Source organism: Bidens hawaiensis, unplaced genomic scaffold, assembly GCF_021521415.1.
Source record: "Bidens hawaiensis isolate Kalapana, Puna unplaced genomic scaffold, B.hawaiensis_p1.1 tig00033848_1, whole genome shotgun sequence".
In the NCBI taxonomy this organism is placed as follows: domain Eukaryota; kingdom Viridiplantae; phylum Streptophyta; class Magnoliopsida; order Asterales; family Asteraceae; genus Bidens; species Bidens hawaiensis.
In genome coordinates, this window is record NW_027495825.1 from 56,402 (window position 1) to 78,316 (window position 21,915).

General features: G+C 34.3%; 1 protein-coding gene across 1 annotated transcript; it reads right to left on the reverse strand.

Moving 5' to 3' along the window:
• Window positions 1–2,917: 2,917 nt before the first annotated feature.
• Window positions 2,918–16,124, reverse strand: LOC143585446 (uncharacterized). Its single transcript, XM_077067234.1, has 7 exons — window positions 15,961–16,124; window positions 4,491–4,777; window positions 4,124–4,234; window positions 3,970–4,052; window positions 3,576–3,695; window positions 3,313–3,474; window positions 2,918–3,259 (listed from the first exon to the last, which is right to left on the reverse strand). The coding sequence occupies exons 1-7, from the start codon at window positions 16,122–16,124 to the stop codon at window positions 2,918–2,920; spliced, it is 1,269 nt and encodes a 422-aa protein (XP_076923349.1).
• Window positions 16,125–21,915: the final 5,791 nt, after the last annotated feature.

The following is a 21,915-nucleotide window of genomic DNA, read 5'->3' on the forward strand; positions in this document are numbered from 1 at the left end:
AATATTTGATATAAAAATCCTATAAAGTGGTATATACAAAAAATTAATATCTGATTTATTTAAAAAAATATATATTATTTATAATTAAAAACCCAATTTTATAGTAAAAAAAGTAAACGTGTCTCGAGTCTTATCAAACTCATATATCTTTTAAACCGGGTTATAACATCTCATTTATTTATCATTGTGTTTTAGCCATTGTGCTCAGCATTCACTTAAGGTGTATAAAATAGTATTATGTTCATTGTGTATTACGTTTAACTCATCATGTTATATGTAGATTCCATTGTATTTTATGTTTCAGGTCATTGTATTATATGTACTTACCATTGTGTCTTATGTTTCAGGCCATTGTGTTATATGTATTCATTATTGTGTTTTACGTACTATAAAGTTACATAAAAGATAAGATTGTCTTTAAATTTAATTTAAACATAAAGAAATAAACAACAAATAAAAAGGAAATAATATTTTTTTGAAACCTTCTTCGATTACTCCTTAGTTATCAAAAGTAACATTTGAATAGATGATGTGTGCTGCGTTACTTTAAGGTTGAGATTAGATAAGCAACAAAATCTATATAAAAAAACCATAAAATATCATAAATATACAACCATATATCGTAGGATGACCCAACCAAAATAGTAGAGAATAACATTGTCTACATATAAAGTTAATAGTAACACAAACTTGAGAATATTATCAAAGTCACGAAAACAGTAGATATTAACAGTATTATACCAGCATGATCTTGAAAATTTCAGTCCTAAAAACAAAATCATCCTGCTTTACAACCTGAAAAAAACAAACAAACCATGGAACGTAATTAAGTATTAAACCAAAATGTTAATGTATGACTTTATATTAACATAAATATCTGCCGACTTATGTTGAACTAACCAGAAAATGTGAAAATGTAACAATTAGCATATAAATACAGACAATCATAAAATTTAGAAGAAAACATTTTAAAATAATAAAATTTAACATAAATTTATAACCAAAAACAAAACAAATGCATCAAAATAGTCATCAAAAATCAAAAAATATTGAAACTATCATATTAGAGAAACACACATATTAACCACTAAAACAAAAATTAAAAATAAAGATTGTCTTAATAGAAACTTAATACTAACACAAAATAAATATAAACATAAAAGGGATATTCCAAAAGAAGATCTAAACACGTGGAAGTTAAATTAACCAACCATCAACTTCTACCAAAATTCCACCAAAAAATGCAAACTGTCATCACAACCTAACAAACAAACAAAATAAATGATTATACCAGTTTATTGTACTTTTTGGAAGTTTTTATTTAAGAAGTAAATTAATAACATAAACAAACATAACAAAGTAAACAATATAGTAAAAATTTAGACTTATCAACTAAATAAGTAACCTATTGAATTTGTGTTACCTTAAATTTCATCTTCAGAATCCAAAGAGCTTGCAAGATCATCAAAATCGAATTCATAGTTTTGACACTCTAACAACCATTTAACCTTCTCACTGACTTCATTCTCCAAATCAAATTGCGTCCTTTCTTTTCTCACATTAACATGCTTAAAATGATCCAAATCTCTTAAAAGATAAAAATAATTGGATTGCAATATTGATTTAGGCTTAACAGTCTTTTGTTGCCCATTGATAACCACGTTATTTTGGAAAGAATAAAAAACCACTAAATAACATTCACCACAGGAATAAATTTTTGACCACTCACTAAAAGACATAACAGATTGAATATTATCCTTGTGGATTAAGGAGAGGTCGCTAAGAACAAACTCAAATTTATTCAAATTGGTTGAATATTTCCAGTTAACAATGGTTGCCATGGTTGAAGAAATTGAAAAAAAGATTGGTATTGATTGAAGAAGTTATGGTCTTTATATTGATCTTCCAAATTTATTTTATTAATCATCATTAGAAACGGCGGTTATATTGATTCAAGAAGATTCATGATTAACCCTATATTTTCAGACTATTTATGAACATGAAACCTTTTTTTTATCTAGTAAATTGATAATGTAGATAATGTATATCAATTATAACGGAGATAAAATATAATGTATGACCTGTTTAAAAGTTTTAAAACTTAAATTTCTAAAAAGATAAAACATATATAAGAAACATATAGAAAAATATACTATAATGAATGGAAAATTAACATACAAACATATACATGTAGTTAGACAAAATAAAATAATACAATCCTTATATTCATCAAAGTTAAAGGTAATTAAAACATACAAACCTACACCCAAAAGTAGTATTAAAACCTCATAGTAGGTTTCCAAATATTTCCTTATACACAACGTTTTTTGTTTCAGTAATCAGTTTGGATTCCTTATCTAACAAACAATTTTAATACCTTCTCAAGTCTTAACTCTAGACAAAGCAACATAAAGCTGGCCATGTGTAAAAACTGGGTCCTTTAAATATAATCCAACACGCGCTAACGATTGTCCTTGACTTTTATTTATATTCATTGCAAAAGAAACGGATATAGGAAATTGTCTCCTCTTTAACTTGAGTGGAAGCTTCTTATCATATGGTGTAAGACTTATTCTGCTAAGTAAAGTATGATATCCAATATTAGTACCAGAAACAACCTTCGCTTCAATGACGCGTTTGCCCAAACTAACAACTTGTAGTCAAGTTCCATTGCACAAACCTTTTTCCTGATTAATATTCCTAAGTAACATAATAGGAACTCCCACCTTAAGTAACAAACGATGGATTGGCATTCCAAACATCTGTATACCATTATGAAAATCAGGAGAGTACAACGTGGGATCAAAATCCTCTGATACACTTTCAACCTCGTCGATACTATCTGAACTTAAGTATTCCATTTCTTGACCCGGAAAATATGCTAACATACAATCACTAATCTCTTGAACCACCTAATTTAAGGGAGAAAGCAATGACGTTCTTGAAAGTAAGTAAGATCATTAAACCTTTCTAACATAGAAGGATAAACAAAGTCTACTAAATCAGACATATGATCAATGGAATGTTTTATTAGAAGATCATCTAGAATTGATATAGTTGCTTCACTATCATTCGGACCACCAAGATTACCTTCACCAATATCCAACAACCAATCAGCTAATTGCTTAATCTCTAAATTCTTTGACATTTGAGAACCAATAGTCAACCTCATGTTCTTAGTTAGTTTCAAAACCTTACACTTTGACCATATGTAGGAAGAACCAATTGTTGCATTCACATAATTGTTTCTTGTTCCATTCTGTACAACAGGTAAAATCTGTCTGAAATCATCACCTAGAACAACTACCTTACCTCCCACAATGATTCAGAAGTGTTGGCCAAATCACCTTTCATAACATCTTTTAGGGTTATGTCCAACGCTTCAAGTGCATGTTTATGAATCATGGAAGCTTCATCCCAAATTATTAATGATGATTTCTTCAATAAGTCAAAAACATCAGTATTTCCTTTAACCTGAGAATGTAAAATATTTAAAAAGTAAATTATATAATGTAATTAAAAAAGATAAAATTAACTTTAAATTAATCACTACCTAATGAAATTATAATAACTACCTGACATTGGGAGTCCTCGGTCAGATTGATTGGAATGAGGAATCTTGAATGAGTCGTTCTACCACCTACCAATAATAGAGATGCTATTCCACTTGAAGTAACATTAAGAACAATTTCTCCCTTAAACCAAATTGAGGCAGATAAAGTTTTCCTTAAGTATGTTTTGCCAGTACCGTCATAACCATACACGAAAAAAACACCACTTTTATTTTATGTTTCCATGAGTTAAATATTTCGTTGTAAACGCCTTTTTGTTCATCAGTTAGAGACATGTACAAATGTTTAAAATCATTTGTCAAAGCATCCGTATCATAAGATAGTTCTTCCATCATAAGAGGATTCAGTGAGGTAGATATAGATTCCTGATCTGGAAACGGCATGTGTGTATACCTACGTAGAGATGAATTGTTTGATACCGAAACACTTCAATCTCCAGTAATGCCAAGTTCTTTAGTTGCTCGTCACTAAGAGTCAAACCTAAAAAATAAAAAATAAACTTAACGTTAACTAAACCACAAACACAAGTTCACATATATATCAAAACTAACTTGGATTCTTGTGTTTCTTTTGTTGATAATAAAGAATCCCATCGACTAAGAAATGCCATGTATTATCCCAAAGGTAATCAGGTCTTAATAAGGAGCATGTTATAAGCATTGCTGCAAATAAATTTCGTAGATAATATCCGTTTGCGGTATAGCTTCCTCTATTTCTTCAATGTACTTCTTATCATCATTTAAAATCCCTCTTATAAAACATGCATCTCTAAAAGAATCACAAACAACACCATCTACTGTTCAAATATCTTCAAAACATTTGGGTCCTTTAACCTTGTTTAAAAGAATTTTTAAGTAGTAGGCCACGTCAAATGATGTATGAACGACATGAATTCTACCAATAAAAAATCCAAGTTGCCTTGGTACCCATTTCGGTGGTACTGTTTTTTCCATACAAACTGTGTTGGAAACTCAACATATGATAGCTTCCTTGCAGAATGATAGTTTTTATTGGCTTCCATCCAACCAGTAAACATTGAAGCTGAATTTGAAGTCTTGGTAAGTACATCTTCAATATCTTCGCCAGGATCATAAATTACTTGTTGTTGACTAGTTAAATGAAAAGGAAGTCTCGTAACAGCCGGGACCCTATAATGAACATCAAAAGCAAATAGTCTCCAAACAGCCTCACCTACAAAAAGATATCTACAATCGTAAAAATCTTCAATCTCATCTATATTAGGATCTTCATTTTCGGGTCTGTTATTTTGGACAAGGGAAATTGTAGCTCGATCTGGACCCTTATTTATATATTTAAACAAATACTTGATTGATCCGTCTTGATTGCACCATTCGACATGTATATGGGCTTGATACTTTCGCAATAGAACTTTGTTGTAAGGTATTATCTAACTTTATACCTTTCTTTACGACGTAACGTCAATTATCTCTTCTTTTATAAACTGGAAAACCTTTTGAATCTATACTTGTCTCACTTTGAAATCTTTAAGGGAAATTCTTGGAACATTCGCTATCAACCAAGCAGCTACAGCTCGAGTTAGCCTCACCACAAGGACCATGAAGCATATGATCGGATACAAGCTGGTATAGGTCTGGTTCAATGACCTTGTCTGGAATTTTACTTAAAATAAACTGATCTATATGTGATGGATTATGAGTTTATTCTCTGGATCAATGAATAAGAAAATATGGGTATGAGGTAGGCCACGTTTCTGAAACTCAATTGTGTAAACGGATACATTTTTAATTAAACAAAAGAATAGAAAAAATATAAAATAAATAGCTTAAAAATAAACTAAAAAATATGAAAAAAGAAATTTAATTGCGAAACGAACCTGCTTTAACCTTCCAAAACAAAGACTTATCCTTCAACAACTTAATCACTGAATCAAGCTTCATCTTAAAATTCTGACATAATATATCTGGCATGTCTTCAAAATTTAAATTGGTATCCTTTAAAAAACGCTTCACTCCTGGCCAACCGTGATTGCACGTAATGGTTAAGAAAATATCTAGATAACCGTACTATCTACAAAGACACATAGCGTCCAAATAATTTTGCATCATATATCTACATCCACCAGTAAAAGATGATGGAAGAATTACACGCTGCCCAGATGTAGAAACATCTGAACTTCCTGTTGTTTTAGGGCTGCGAAGGCTTTCGTATGTGTCACACCTAAGTTCACTCTGTTTACCACGTATAAAATGTAACCTTGACTCTCAACCATGGTGTATTTGTCTACAAAAAGCCGCTGAAAAAGCCTTCTTCAGTTTAAGGGTAGTGAAAATTGGTTCAGCCTATCTTGTAACCTATATGCAAAGAACTCTCGCATGGTGCACTTCTTAAGGGCAGCTGTAGATGAAGGATCGACATTCCTATGAGGAATGTCTACCTTATAACCATCCTCACCAAAGGATAAAGCAACGGATATTGGAGAGGGGGTAAAAAAAGGATGAAGTTCACTAATTCGTCGAAGACCACCAGAACTGGATTAACTATTATATCATTGTTGTCCATGGTATAGAATTTAAGATTGTACAACATCTCTATAAATCCACATATTGTGTCACGATATAGGATTTAAGATTTTACCACATCTCTATCCATACATACACAACAATTTGTCCAACATACATACTTTCAAAAACAAATATACAAGATTGTTGCAACAATCACAAAATAATTTTAATATTTTTCGTAAACCCAATATCCTTAGTAAAAAAGGTTTAAGATTGCCTTAACAATCTCAGGAAATCTGTTGTAATATTGTGGGAATATGGGTCACGTTTTATATTAAAATTAATAAAATACTAACGATACTCTCGTTATTAACATGAGTAAATAAGCAGTACAAATATCGTAATACATAATAAATTTAAACAATGAAAAACATAACAAATATGTTAACTGATTCAACTCAAGAACTCCATATAATAAAGTCTTCAACTTGTTATTCAGCAACATCTTCTTGTAATATCCCTGACAAGAATTTAAAAATAAAATTTTCATCTTTTACCACAACGGCTTCTTGTAAGGCCCCGGTCCCGTGCGCCCTACTTTGGCGTTGGATTTACTCATAAACACATTTCTATTTATCAGAGTCAATTAAAACTTTCACATAATAATAATAATAATAATAATAATAAAAGTCAATCATTCATTACAAACATTCTTAACTTGTCATTTAAACATAACATAAAATATAAAACGTCATGCCAAATCTTCAGATGCCAGCTTCCTCAGTTCCTGTCATGTGTCTCCCTTAATCTAGCTGTTTCAGTTTATTTACCTGCGTGCGTATTAAAAGTCAGCTACACTGAGTGAGATCTAGTTAATCAGGCAACACACAATACATTCACATACTTATTCATTCGTACCCAAAGATACATATTACTTACTTGTTTATCTTTCTTTTGTACATACATAAGTATATACCTTCTTTCTTTCTTTCTTTCATTCATTCTTTACTTCTCTCATTCTTTTATATTTTAATACTTACTATAATTACTTACACATTTTAAAGAGCATTACGCCATACTTCCTCGAGTATTATTAGGGCCCGGTTTCCTTTTCTGCCGCGTATATTATTACGGTCCGGTTACCTTCTTCCTCGATTATTATTAGGGCTAGGTTCTCTTCTTCCTCGAGAATTAGGGTCCGGTTCCCTTTCTTCCATACAGCCATACCATACCTTTCTATATATTCTTAATTATAACTTCCATACATACTCTTGATCTTTTCTATAGCATACATACATCATTCATACATCATATATCAAACATTCACATATCATACACTTACCAATTAAGGTAAATATATTAACTAATTATATTGAGTATGCACACAACATTGAAAACATAACAAGGAAATGGGGCTAGAAACTCACCTATAAGTGATTCCTTTCAGAGTTAATGGTAACTCCTTTCCTTAATTGGGCGCGGCTAACTGTATAATAATTACACGTATCAATTAACTAGCCATATCCATATCATATTTCTAGGTTATTGTAACCGCTAGCTACGGGGGTCTGGGGGCAGCGCCCCTGGCAGCGGGGGTTCTAGGGTCCAAGGTGTAGAGCCCCTGGCTGGGGTTAAGCTGCCAGGTCAGCTTGGAAAAATTTTATTTTCATTAATAAGTATTTACTAAAAACCTCATCAGAAAACGGAAGTTTAATTATTTAATCAAATCAAATCTTCATTTTAAACATTACCTTTCATTATTACTTATCTTAGTTTATACATCACATAAGTCCATATCTATCGTTTACGTAAGTATACGCTGTTTATCATTCGTTTATTCATAAAATAATTAATTCTGGCATATAAGTTTATTATGGCGTATAAGCTGTCCAGCGTATAAGCCTCCCCCAGCGCATAAGTCATACACGGCGTATAAGCATGTACATATACGCTCTATACTTAGATGGCGTATAAGCATATACATATATGTTGCCATGCTTACACGTTGCAATACACTTACGCGTTGCAGAATACATATACGTTTCATGGGCTTATACAATATACATACATATGCGCTACATACATATGCGTTGTTTTCCTACTTATGCGTTGCGGGTATACATACACGCTGCTTATACATATACGGCGTGTATACTTATACGCCACATAAGTTATGTTCAACTCTTGTATACGCGTTTTCGGGCGTTTTCTTTGATTCCGGCGCCGCCAGCCGTTGTTAACCACCATGGTTGATCGGGGTTTGATCGCTTATGATCTAGGTAGCTTCGGGGTGTCCAGATATGAGCTAATCTGACCCTTAAACTCGTTTTTGGTTGATTAAACACCCGAATAAAGCTAGATCTAAATCCAAACGGCTTATACGGCATCACAGGACTAGGGTGACGGGTTCTAATATGTTGGGTTAGCTGAGATATATGATTTCTTACCTTCGGTTGGTCTTGGATTGTTGAATATATTAGAGTAAAGAGTGTTTGGCTTAAGTGTGTGTTTTTGAAGGTGTAGGTTATGGTATATAGATGGACGGAAATGGAAAGGATTAGGGTTTAAGAGGTATTTATACTTCTTAAGCCCATAGACCTTAGGCCCATATTTTCTTTTTAGTCCATAATTAATTAAACCCCACTATCCCTTTTATCTTATTATTTTATTACTCTCTCTACTAACTCAAATTACTTCCTCCAACGAAATTTATATATTAATATTATTATAGGAAATTTCAGGATGTTACAAGTATTCCCTCCTTAAAGAGGTTTCATCCCCGAAACCTAACTCTTACTTAAACAAGCATGGGTAAAAGTTGCGCATCTCATCCTCAACTTCCAAAGTAGCATCCAATCTTAAGATTTTTTTTTTTGAACGGCAAATTAGGATCACTCAGTTATCATGAGGCAATTAAAGATGAGGAAGAATTCCTAAAACAAAAAGCTAAAGTCAATTGGTTAAAGCTTGGTGATTCTAACACTGCGTATTTTCACAATTCTTTGAAAATGCGAAACCATAGATGTCGTATTGATACTATAAGTGATGTTCAGGGCCATTTATATGAGGGATTGGATGTTCCTTCGGTGTTTGTTAATCACTTTATGAACCTTTTTGGTTCGGATATGCAACCATTGACAAAACCAGATAATCAGATTTTTACTACTAAGCTCTCGGCCTCTCAGGCGGAGCTGATGGTTAGACCTATATCCGATTTGGAAATCAAGGATGCTTTTTTCTCTATTGGGAATACCAAAGCGCCGGGGCCTGATGGTTTTTCCTCGGCCTTCTTTAAAAGTTCTTGGGATATTGTTGGGAAAGATGTTTGTTTGGCGGTTCATGAATTTTTCAGAAAAGGAAGTCTCCTTAAACAGGTTAACCACACTATTATTGCCCTTATTCCCAAAGTGACCACCACTTTTACTCCTAATGATTTTCGTCCCATATCGTGCTGCAATACTTTATATAAATGCATTACCAAGATTATCTCGGTTCGTATGATGAAGGGTTTGGAGTCGTTAATTGATATCAATCAGTCTGCGTTTGTTCCTGGGCGTAGAATTTCTGATAACATCCTTTTGACCCAAGAATTAATGCATAATTATCACACTAATAAAGGTCCGCCTAGATGTGCTTTTAAAGTTGATATTCAGAAGGCTTACGATACGGTCAGTTGGGACTTCATTTGTGATATTCTATATGGGTATGGTTTCCACGATAGGATGATTCATTGGATAATGGAATGCATAACCACTTCTTCTTTTTCGATATCCATAAATGGGAACTTACACGGGTTCTTTAGTGGTAAAAGAGGTCTAAGACAGGGTGATCCGATGTCTCATTATATTTTCACGCTGGTTATGCAAGTTCTCACGTTAATTCTGCATCGAAAGGTTCGTATTGAACGCTCGTTTCGTTTTCATCGTCATTGTGAAAAATTAAATATTATCAATATTTGCTTTGCGGATGATTTGTTCTTGTTTGCTCGAGGTGATGTGGATTCTGCTAAAACTATTATGGGGGCTCTGAATGATTTCAAAGATATGTCCGGGCTTACTCCTAGTGTTCCGAAAAGTACCGCGTTTTTCTGTAATGTTTCGAATCGCGTTAAAAGTGGGATTTTGAATATTATGCCCTTCGTTGAAGGTAGGCTCCCGGTTAAGTACTTGGGAGTTCCTCTTATTTCTACGAGGCTAAATTACCGTGATTGTAAGATGTTGCTGGATCGTATGGTTAATCGGATTGGTGATTGGAAGAATAAAACTTTATCTTTTGCGGGTAAACTTCAGCTGGTCAGGTCTGTTTTGTCATCCTTATATATTTACTGGTCTGCTGTTTTCTCACTTCCTTCTAGACTTATTGCTGATCTTGAAAAACGGATTAAAAATTTCCTTTGGGACTTTGGACACAAAAAGGGAAAGCATAAAGTTTCTTGGGATATTGTTTGTCAGTCGAAAAGTGAGGGTGGTTTGGGTATCCGGCGTATCCGGGATGTCAATAATTCTCTTCTGGTTTATCATATTTGGAGTTTAATCAATGATCGTAATTCGTTGTGGGTTAAATGGATGCATGAGTATAAAATAAAGGGGCGAAATTTTTGGAGCTTGCAGATTCCTAACTCTTGTACTTGGGGGTGGAGGAAAATTCTTCAGTTTCGTCCCCGTATTCGACATTTTATATGGCATGAAATCGGTAATGGGAGATCTACTTCAGTTTGGTATGATAAATGGGATGATTTATGTCCTTTAAGTGATTATATTAACCCGAGAGCAATACATGGGGCTGGTTTGACTTTAATGACCTGTGTCAATGATGTTGTTCATCATAATAACTGGGGATGGCCGCCTGATTGGATTTCGAGATTCCCTATTCTTTCGAACTTAAAGGAGGTGAGTATTTATCCGGAAAAGAGGGACAAGATCGTGGTAATGGATGAGAATGGGACTTCAATGAATTTCTCGGCTTCAGGAATATGGCAACTTCTTCGAATACCGGCTGATAAGGTTTCTTGGATGCATGTTGTTTGGTTCTCTCAATGTGTTCCAAAACACTCATTTATGATGTGGATTGTGCTTCATGATAGATTGAGCACGCAGAATCGTATAATGGGATGGAAAATTGGTGGGTATCCAAATCATAACCTGTATTGCTGCCTTTTATGTAATGGAGAGCCGGATTCTCGTAATCATCTCTTCTTTGAGTGTAAGTTCTCTTCTGAGGTTTGGAGTATTGTCAAAATGAAAGGTAAGTTTCAGGGGTGCATGAATGGTTGGGCGAATATTCTTCAATATGTGTGTCAATTTGGAATGTCCAACTCTATTGATAATGTTATTAATCGGCTGTTACTTGGGGCTTCGGTTTACGTAATTTGGAAGGAACGAAATAACCGGCTTTTCAGGAACTCTTTGAAGACTCCAATGATTGTTGCTGAAGAAATCATTAAGGGTACTCGCCTAAAGCTAATGACTCTAAAGTTCAAGAATTCTGAACGGGTCAATCGGGTTCTCGATGATTGGCACTTTCCGAGAGGGGTTTCCCACCAAATTGATGATAATGGTTGATTTGTTTTTGTTATGTTTGTTTCTTTGGCTCTTGTGTAGGCTTTAGCAGTGTTTACCATTGTTTGGTGGTTTTGGTTTTGTTTACTCTTGTATGGCATGTCATACTTGAGAACTAATATGGCACTTTGTCATATTACTTGTACTTTGTTGGTTGTGTGGAATGAATTTAACCGGGTAAAACCCTTTACCCAAAAAAACTTCCCAAGTAGCATCCGAACATTTGCGATGCTTCCATATCACTTTCACTAAAGGAATCGCTTTATGACGAAGCTGCTTTTCCTTACGGTCCACTATCTCAATAGGTTGTTCGATGTAGTTCAACTGTTCATGAACCTCGATGTCTACCAACGGCACGTGGGACGTGTCATCAGCTAGACACTTCCTTAGATGAGAAACATGAAAGGTAGAGTGAATCCCTTCTAACTCTTCCGACAGATTCAGTTTATAAGCTACCTCGGTCACGTGTACGGAAGTAAACAAAAGATAGCTAAAGATTTGAATAAAAAAACTCGGTCACGTGTACGGAAGCATATCTGGGTTAACATGGGGTTACAAGATTGTGAAAAGTTAACGGTTCACGGCTTTACTTCCGAGTTAATTTGTTCGTTTCTGTTACGGACTGCAGGGTTTGCAAAAAAAATTAACAAATAAATAAATAATTTTCACATGGGTATTTATGGTATTTTCGGTTTATTTTAGTCAGTTCCTTTAATTGAACACAGGTCAAAAACACTTTCAGACCGAGTTTTGAGCATATGACTGTTGTTTTGTTCTTTTATTTTCTATTTTCTTTAGTTATTTGTATGTGTTTCAGAAACTTTTTTTGTGTAAACTGCCAATCAATAACTAAACCTATAAGCAGATTAAACGATTACTTAGGTGAGGGGTGTTTGTTATTTGGTTATTTAAGTTGATTAAATTGAAACCGAGAAAAAAAAATCCTGTTTATTAAAATAAAAAATCGTTTTTTATTTTAAAATTAAAAAACATTTAAAAGATTTTGATGTAAACCCAGATTAAATTGAAACCCATAAAAACAGATTAAATTAAACGCAGCTATGAAGTAATTTTTTCATTCATTTTTGCATTTTATAATAAAAAAACAATTAACTATTCGTTTCATACTATTTTATTCTTGAAAGCTTGATGAAATAAATTTTCAATTTGGTTTATGTTAAGAAGTTTTATGGTTAGAATATCGTTTCAAAATATGAAACTATTCAAGATTTTGTCTTTTGGCTTTGTTTAACTTTTTATTTTACATGTATTTGAAATGCAGAGTCAAATTTATGGAGGATTTTGACGTTTGGCTTCCAACAAGTCATTGGATATTTTTGAAATTTGGATTAAACTGCTCATCCGGATCTATTTATGTTCTTTGATAATGAAAACGTAACTAGATTGTTCGCGTTTGACCTTTTGTTTTGTCCCGGGTCAAATTGTATAGTTTCTTATGGATACACAAGGGGTTGAAACATTGTTATGGTAATGCATCAAGTTAATAAATTTCCTTCATTTCATATCCAGCTTATCAAATAGTTATCTCTTATGCCCCTTGTCATATATAATAATAAACTTTTTGTAAGATATCACATGGATAAAAAAAACTAACGGAAGTAGTATATAACATGTCACGAGAGATTAATACACTAGTTGAAGACAATAAGCATGTTGTAACTTGTCGCTCCCGCCGCATCACGCGGGTATCTACTAGTACATACATACATACATTCATATATACATACATTAATAAATACACACATAGATACATTCATACATACATGCACACATACATATACCCAGACATACATACATACACACACACACATACATGCATACATACACACATACCCACATACATACATACATACATACATACATACACACACATAGATACATTCATACATACATACACACATACATACATACATATATATATACATACATATGAAATTTTTTTATAGTATTTGGTTTTGAATTTTGATAAGTTATGTTATATATTGAAAATTATATTGTAAACAAATTTTTTTATACCTTTGAAAATTTAAAAGAAAATTATAAAAAAGTTATTGAAACCAATTTTATAACGATTATTATAAAACTTATGTTACTTATCTAAATAATTTATGCCGGCCTTGACAAAACAGTTGTATAATGCCAATTTTACAAAATTTTATGTTAAAATAAATATATTTGAACTAATAAACACATGAAAGTAATGATAAAGATTTATTAAACCTTAGTTCATAACATATAAACACAAAAAATAATAATAGTAATAATAATATATAAAATAAATACTATTAATGAAAAATAAAGAGCATTTAAAATATAGGAAATTGTTGTGTATTATTTTTATTCTTTTTAATCAATTTACACTGATTTAGAGACACTTGTTTATAATTTGTATAATATACACTGGTTAAATTTAGTGCCCTTGTTATGGAACAGATTGTTGGGCCATCAAGAAGGCACAGGTGCGGAAGATGGAGGTAGCAGAAATGAGAATGCTACGTTGGATGTGTGGGCACACAAGGCTAGACCGAATAAGAAACGTTGTGTTTCGCGAGAGATTAGGGGTGGCGAACATAGCAGACAAGATAAGAGAGTGGAGATTGAGATGGTTGGACATGTAAAGAGAAGACAGACGACGAATCCTGTTAGATCCGTAGAAAACATTACTATAGAGGGGAGGAGGGGTAGAGGATGACCGAAATTGACTTGGGATGAGAGAATTAGGCATGATTTGATAGACCTAAACCTCTCCGAGGACATGGTTGAGGATAGGAATTCGTAGAGAAGTAGAATTAAAGTTAAGGATTTTTAGAGAGAATTGAATACCTTAGGGCTTAGACTTAACTTATTTAGGTCACATACCATAATGGTATTTCCCTTACATATATTATTATTATTATAATTATTATTAGCTTTTAATAGCTGTTAAACTGTGATCTTATTATTAATATTATTATAATTAATTAGTAGTAGTTTTTATATAACTGTTAAACTTTGATTTCCTTTATTTTGCTTCATACACATGTACTTAGAGCCGAGGGTCTCTCTGGAAGCCACCTCTTTATTCCTTTGGATAGAGGTACGGTGTGCCTACATCCCACCCTCCCCAGACCCTACTTATAGCTTTGCTGTCGGTGGGATTTTACTAGGCATGATTGATTGATTGATTGATATATGAAAAATCATGAACATGTCCTTCCAATTAGCCTAACTGTATTCAGTGTGGCCAACCACTGAACTCCCAATACTAAATCTGCCCCACCAATAGAAAAAGGATAAAAATCCTGAACGACTTTCAGTTCATTGACTTGTAATGTGAGATCCTTACAAATTCGACCACATCGTATAAACTCCCCGTTTCCAATCTGGACACCAAAAGAAGCCACTGTTTGGGTGGCCAGTTTCAGTTCCTCCACCAAAACATCCGAGATAAAATTATGTGTGGATCCCCCATCGATTAAAATAAGTACTTCGGTGGAATGGAGCATACCTTGAACTTTCATGGTGGTAGGGTGACGTTTCCCAAGAATAGCGTGTAAACTGATTTCGGCTACTTCATCAGAATCATCGCTGGTATTAACAACTTCGTTATGGGGCTGCTCCACAAATTTCTCCTCCACTTCTAGTACCCGTACCCGTTTTGCATCGGTGATTCGGCCCGTATTTATCCCCGCATCTGTAACACTCCCCCAAGCGTAACGTGATTGTTTTTTTGCATCTGAAATTCGAAGGGCTGGTTTTGGGTTGATGTTGGAATGGGCTGGTACGTAAGTTGAATTTTTGGGTTGGTTTTGATGTGACTGTCCAGGTTCCTCCCTTCCCGGAACGGGTATGGTTGATTGATTCGAATTCAAGAGCGATGCTCACAGCCTTGTAAACTGTTCTGGGTTTCTGTATTCTTACATCAGCCTTCAATTCTTCTTTGAGGCCATTGAGGAACACCCCTAGGAGGCAATGCTCAGGCCAGTTAGAAACACGAGAAGAGCGTTTAGCAAATTCTTGTCGGTATTCCTGTACCGTTCCCGTTTGTTTTATACTACATAAGTGTTCATCTGGATTTTGGAATTCAATGGGCCCAAAATTTTTCTGCAGGGCTTGAACTAGTTCCTCCCAAAATTCAACTGTTTGATTTGCGGACAACCAAGAATATAAATCTAGGGCATCTCTCTCTAAGTACATCGATGCAACATCTACCTTTTCCTCCTCTGAAAATATTTTTCAGCCTTAAGGATCCAACCACCAGGATCTCCTTCACTAAAGGTAGGGATATCAATTTTAATATATGGACGATACCTGTGATGATGCCCAGAAGATTCCCCCTCTTCATACCTTCCATAACCACCACCTGATCGGTCTCTGTGGTTTGATTGGGATTTGAGGGCTGCTACATATTTTTGCAACTCGTCAATAGATTCCGCGATGGCGGCTAACTGTACTGCAATTGGATCTGGTGGATGGCTGGTGTCGCCTGAATTACTCCGGGTTTGTACCATACTTTCGATTTCCCGGCAATGGAACCAATGATAGATATTAGAAAATAAAGCAGGCTAATTTATTGAATTGAAATGATAGGCCAATTCGAGAAGGCTAATCTCCAGTACAATACAACATGAAAAACTTCAAATACAAGAACAAGAACAAAAGATAACGTAGCCTGCTATTAAACATATTAACTGGTGTGTTAACTGCCCCTGAAATTAGGGATGCGAACTGCTCAAACTGCTCTTGGTCATTATAACTTTCCCACTACTTTGCTGACCCAGTGGGTCCATCTAGGATCCGAAAATTATATTAAGCTGACCCAAATTGACCGCTTTGACCCGATTGCTTTTCCTCGCGTACACCTTGAGCCGGCGGTTCGTATCATAAAGACAGGAGGTGTGATCCGCAAGTGGGACATTTACTCATTCGATGTCCTTTTTTTGGAAATATTATCCGGGAAGGAATCATATGGTATGAGCAGGTCTCTTGCTAAACGGCGCGCACAGGAAAGTTATATATTAGTGAGGAGGAAATTATGCAGAAACTAATATGTACCTCCTGATCCACGGAATCAAGTGTCCCCACAGTCTCACCTCATTTTCTCAAAGTTAGCATAAATATTCTTGCTTAGAGGAGCCATCACACAACCCAAATATAGACAATATTGTTGCTGAACTTGAGAAAGCCTTATTTCTACAAGTCAATATTTTAAAGTATAAGCTTCTAACGCCATACTGTATTAACACACACACGTGACAATCTAATTGATCAAAGAGAAGCCATCACCGTCACAACCTTTCAAGACATGTTAATTGGTATAACTTATCGTCCAATTAAAATGGGATCATCAAACAAAGCTTAAAAAAACGGTTCATATACAAATCATTTACATGTTTTTCTAATTTATAACAAAGAGTTCAAGAAGTTGTATTTACATAATAACATTCATACACCAAGAACACAAAACAACGAAAACTGTTTGATGTTTTCAATTCAACTCCGTTTTGCTCCCGGTTCAACGCCCACCAATCGAATCCCACTTAGAACCATAGTTGTTTTGAAGCGGGCTTCGCGCCAACGGGCTGCCAGGTGGACTCTCTCGATCATACCTATTATTCCCATAGTACTCATCATAAGGCGAACCCCTTTGGTAACTCATATGCCCACCCGATCTACTTGACCGTGCGTAAGGATTTGGCGCGTGTTGGCTATGGCTATAGTAATCGGTTAATCCGGGTGACCTCATCCTCATATGATGGTCAGGGCTAGAGTTCTTATGTGGGCTTGGGTCTAGTGGTGGTTTGGGATGGTGGTGCATGTGGTGCAGGTGGTGGGGTGGTGGTGGTGGCGGTGGTTGGCGATGATGGTAATAAGGGTATTGCTGGCTGGGTTGGGGACTCGCACCAAGGTTGCATAGGTTAGGTGAGCTACGGGCTCTAGTCATTGCACTAGAAGCTGTTGTGGGGACTGATGTCCCCATAGTGGCTTCTGGTGGCGTTCTTGGGGAAGAACATGCAGATGAAATTGTGAAACTTGTTTGACTAGTGTTAACCGCGGACGCTTTAAAAGCATCATTATTATTATTATTATTATTATTATTATTATTATTATTATATATTGGTGGCGGGTTGAATATAATACCATTGACGGAATTGATGTACCGCTGCTCGAGAGACGGGCGGTCCATCGGCCCGATCGGGTTGTCAATAACGATCGGGCTTGTCGGAAAGAGAAAAGTCCGGAGCCGGGGTGTTCCGATGAGGTTCTGGCGGTCGTATTCTTCAAACATGTGGTGGAGATCTTCGTCGGATTTTACCGAAACTAATGCATCAAGCTCCTCAGGGATTAACTGATATTTTAGTGTTACATCATAACCTTTTATTATGCAATTTAATTTCTTCATAAGATCTGTTAACATTAACAACAGATCAAATAAATTCCTATTTATTCATACATCATAAAAATGCAAATAACAATAATATAAACCTAATAATAATAATAATAATAATAATAATAATAATAATAATAATAATAATAATACCGGTGAAGGTAATGTAGCGCGGGACGGAGATGACGCGGGTCTCACCGCCGACGTATTTAAGGTGGCCGTCGACAGGGCGAGGGAGGATCTTCCCGCCATGGCTGCAAAGAAACTTGACCTTGCTTCGCGGAGAGCCTGCAGCGGATCCCGGTAAGGAATTCGGCAAAGAATTTGAGGTCGATTCAACGTCACCGGACGTCGACATATATTCCGTCAACGTATGGTGTACGTAGAATAAGATGGTATATATATAGAAATTATGTATGTAAAAAAATTATACACAGGAAAAAAGAACGAAAGTTGGTTATGGAATCCACGTAAATTGAGAATACCAATCCAACCCATGGAAATATGGAATTATATTTGCTTTATTTTAATACTACACTTGACATTAACATGTAAAAAAAATATTAGATAAAATATTATATTTTAAATATTTACTTTACACCTTAAGCCTAAAAAACATAAATCGAGGTAGGGATGTTGAAAATAATCTGAATCTGTATTTGAATGGTCTGAATATTATCTGTATTCAAACTATCTGAAATTTTGGAAATCTAATTTCCGGATATTGGAAAATTCGGATTCTGATAACAATTTTGGGATTTTTCTGATAGTTCCGATATCCTAACTATCCGATATATTAAATTAATTCTTTTAAATATTTATCATATAAACATATATAACATTTAAAAATCCTATCAATATTCACAAATCTAACGCCGCATCTACTTCTACTTCTCCAACGCCTCGCATTTGAATTCGCCGGAGGACTCTACGCCGGAAGCCAACGATGACTATGAAATGTCGGAATCTACATCGAACGGGTTGGACTCTACGTTGGACTAGTCTGTCGGTGACTCAAATGAACGGAATACGGTTGGAGAGAGGTGCTTGTGGTGTTAAGGTTTAAAATTGAGAAGAGAACACTATGGCCGCGATAGATTGAGTGAGCAGCCATTGTAGCAAGTGCAACTTGCATTCAGTGCAAAAGGTGTCTTCTTATTATTGTCGATTGTAGCCATGCTTGTTTGGATCGTGGACCTTCTACACAAGAAGACAAGCCCAAAACTCAATTGAAAAACAAATTAGTCTTTTTTTTTTTGGATATCCGTTTCATTATCCAATTGGATATCCGAAGATATTTGAAATGGATATCCGAAATTTCGGATTCGGATAGTTGCTGATACACGTTTAGTTGTCTCAGATTTTGTATACTAGTTTTGATATTTGGTAATACTGTAGGGACTTTATGTAATTATTATAAGTCCATTCGCTAGGGTTGTCTAGCGAATTGTAACAACTCGGGTTTTAACTTATTAATCATGACCCGACCCGTTACGATGTTTGGAAAAATTTTATTAATGAAATACCGCGTTTATCAAGTAATTATTATTTTATTCTTAATTGTTTATTATATTTATTTATTATATATATAAATTAACTTTCAAGATATTACAACTTTTACCCATTTGTGTTTCCCTTTTCATAATCAAAGGACCAATTTGCAAATTCTGAATACTATAATCAATTAACCCATTTACCCTTTATCCAATCCCACATCCGTGATCGTTTTGCGAACCCGTATACCCAATTTGTAGCTTGGACCTCAATTATCGCCACCAACAAGGAAATTGAATCAAAATTTATGTTCGGCACATCGACAATTGTAATTATGTTAAAACAATCAAATATGATACAGATTGCTCAATATATTAACCGTGTTTACTTGTTAACCATTATACAAGATATTATACAGTGTAACCCAATTAAAGGTGCAGAATCAACCCTTATACCATCGCGAACATTAACCCTCTGTTGAATTATATTATCATCGTTGTTTTGATCGTGTTCCTGAGTGCGTCTGAGCCGGCCGCTGTTTCTTCGTAACTAAACCCTCATATATCATCATACAAGGTAATTGATTTATGTTTTGAGTTCGTCCTTGGTCACTGATCAAAAACCCTAACACTATATAATCAAACTTTTAACATATTAAACAATTGGATTTGTTAGGGTTTACAGTCTGACTTGGAGTTGTGTCTGTCTGTTTGTAATTTATTGTTATAAAGCTATAACCAACTGACCTGGTATATCAGTTGGTTGCATGTTTATGTTAAGGATTATGTAGGCTGTAGGGTGCGTGTTCGAGCCCCTCCAGACCCATGTTTTATGTATTTTTGGCAGTTAACTTTTTTAAGCGAATATAATATTAATTTTAACCATTTAATTCATATTATAAATATTATAGATATAATAAATATTTATTATTTAATCAAAAGCAACAAGTTTAACACGATGTTTTTCAGAACAATCAATAAAAGCCTATGTATGAATATATATATATATATATATATATATTATGATATGATTTAAATATCTTATTAATAAAGATTTTGAGTAAATAAAAATTATTTACAAATACACTAAATATATTAAAAATAAATGGTTAAAACAATCTATTTTTTCTATATATAAGTATATATTTTTATAAGGATTTTATTTATAAATATGTATGTATCGTAATTAAATATATATCATATGTTAAAAGATTTATTAAATAAATCAAAATTAATAAAATTGATAATAAATCTATGTAATGTTTAACTTCCATAATAATATACTCAATCGTTAAGAATTCCGAATCTTTATCTAGTCATTTATTTATATTCGTTTCCGCAATTATTTGTTACTTAGGATTTCTCGACGGTAGTTCCTGTAGAGCGTGGTTTACCGTTTTCTTATTGAATCATTCCCGCTTTGCTTAAATTGTTAAAGTGAGTAATCACTCCCCTTTTTTACTTATTTTAAATCTTTTGGGTATATATGCGTATTTACAGTATATATCAATTATCTAGTATTCGAAACATCAACTGTTTAATCCTTGTGTGTATATCACTTTATGCCTAACTTTCTATTTGCTTACTTGCTTTATTTGAATACATTTCGGAGAGTTCCAACATATTCATATTATAGTATGATCATACGGCCGTCGTAGTGGCTGGCGTCCAATCGCATGACAATGGTTTCACAGACAACTCATTTTTGGTAACCAATCCCGATCGCATGGCAACGGTTTAGCCCTTTCTTTATATTTGTTTGAATTTGTGTACATGCTTTGGTTAAATTGTTTATCTCACATGAACAGTTTGCATTTTCTTTATTATTTATATATTTCACTTAACTGGTGTTTTACTCACTCAACCTCGTGTTGACAAAACCTATTTGTATTTTCAACGTATATGCAGATCACCGTATAATTTGATTGACCAGGATCTTTTGAAGAAACTTAGGCTCTATTATGCTAGAAAGAAGATATCAAGCTTAAATTTTCATTTTGTCTTATTTGTTTTACTTATGGATTGATGTATATGTTTATTTGAATCTTGTTGGAACATTTGGAATTAATTAATAGATATTGTCACTTTAAATATTTCATGATAGTACCTTGAGAGCTGTGAGCAATGACGGGTGAACCGTAGGGAAGCCGTTAAGCGAGCTAAAATATATAAATGCATATGCTTAACCAATTAGTTTCATGGAATTAATTAACTACGGTTACTCGTATAATGAGGAGATAGAGGATGAAATCACGAGAACGTGGGCGAAAACGGCGAAGAAAACGAAGTTGAAACGAGAAAGATATGAAGAAAACAAGAAAATGAAAAAAATGAGAAAGAGCTCCACCGTGGCCCACGGTGTTGACCATGGGCCACGATCAAAATGGCACCAAAACGGCAGATTTCACCGTACCGTGAGCT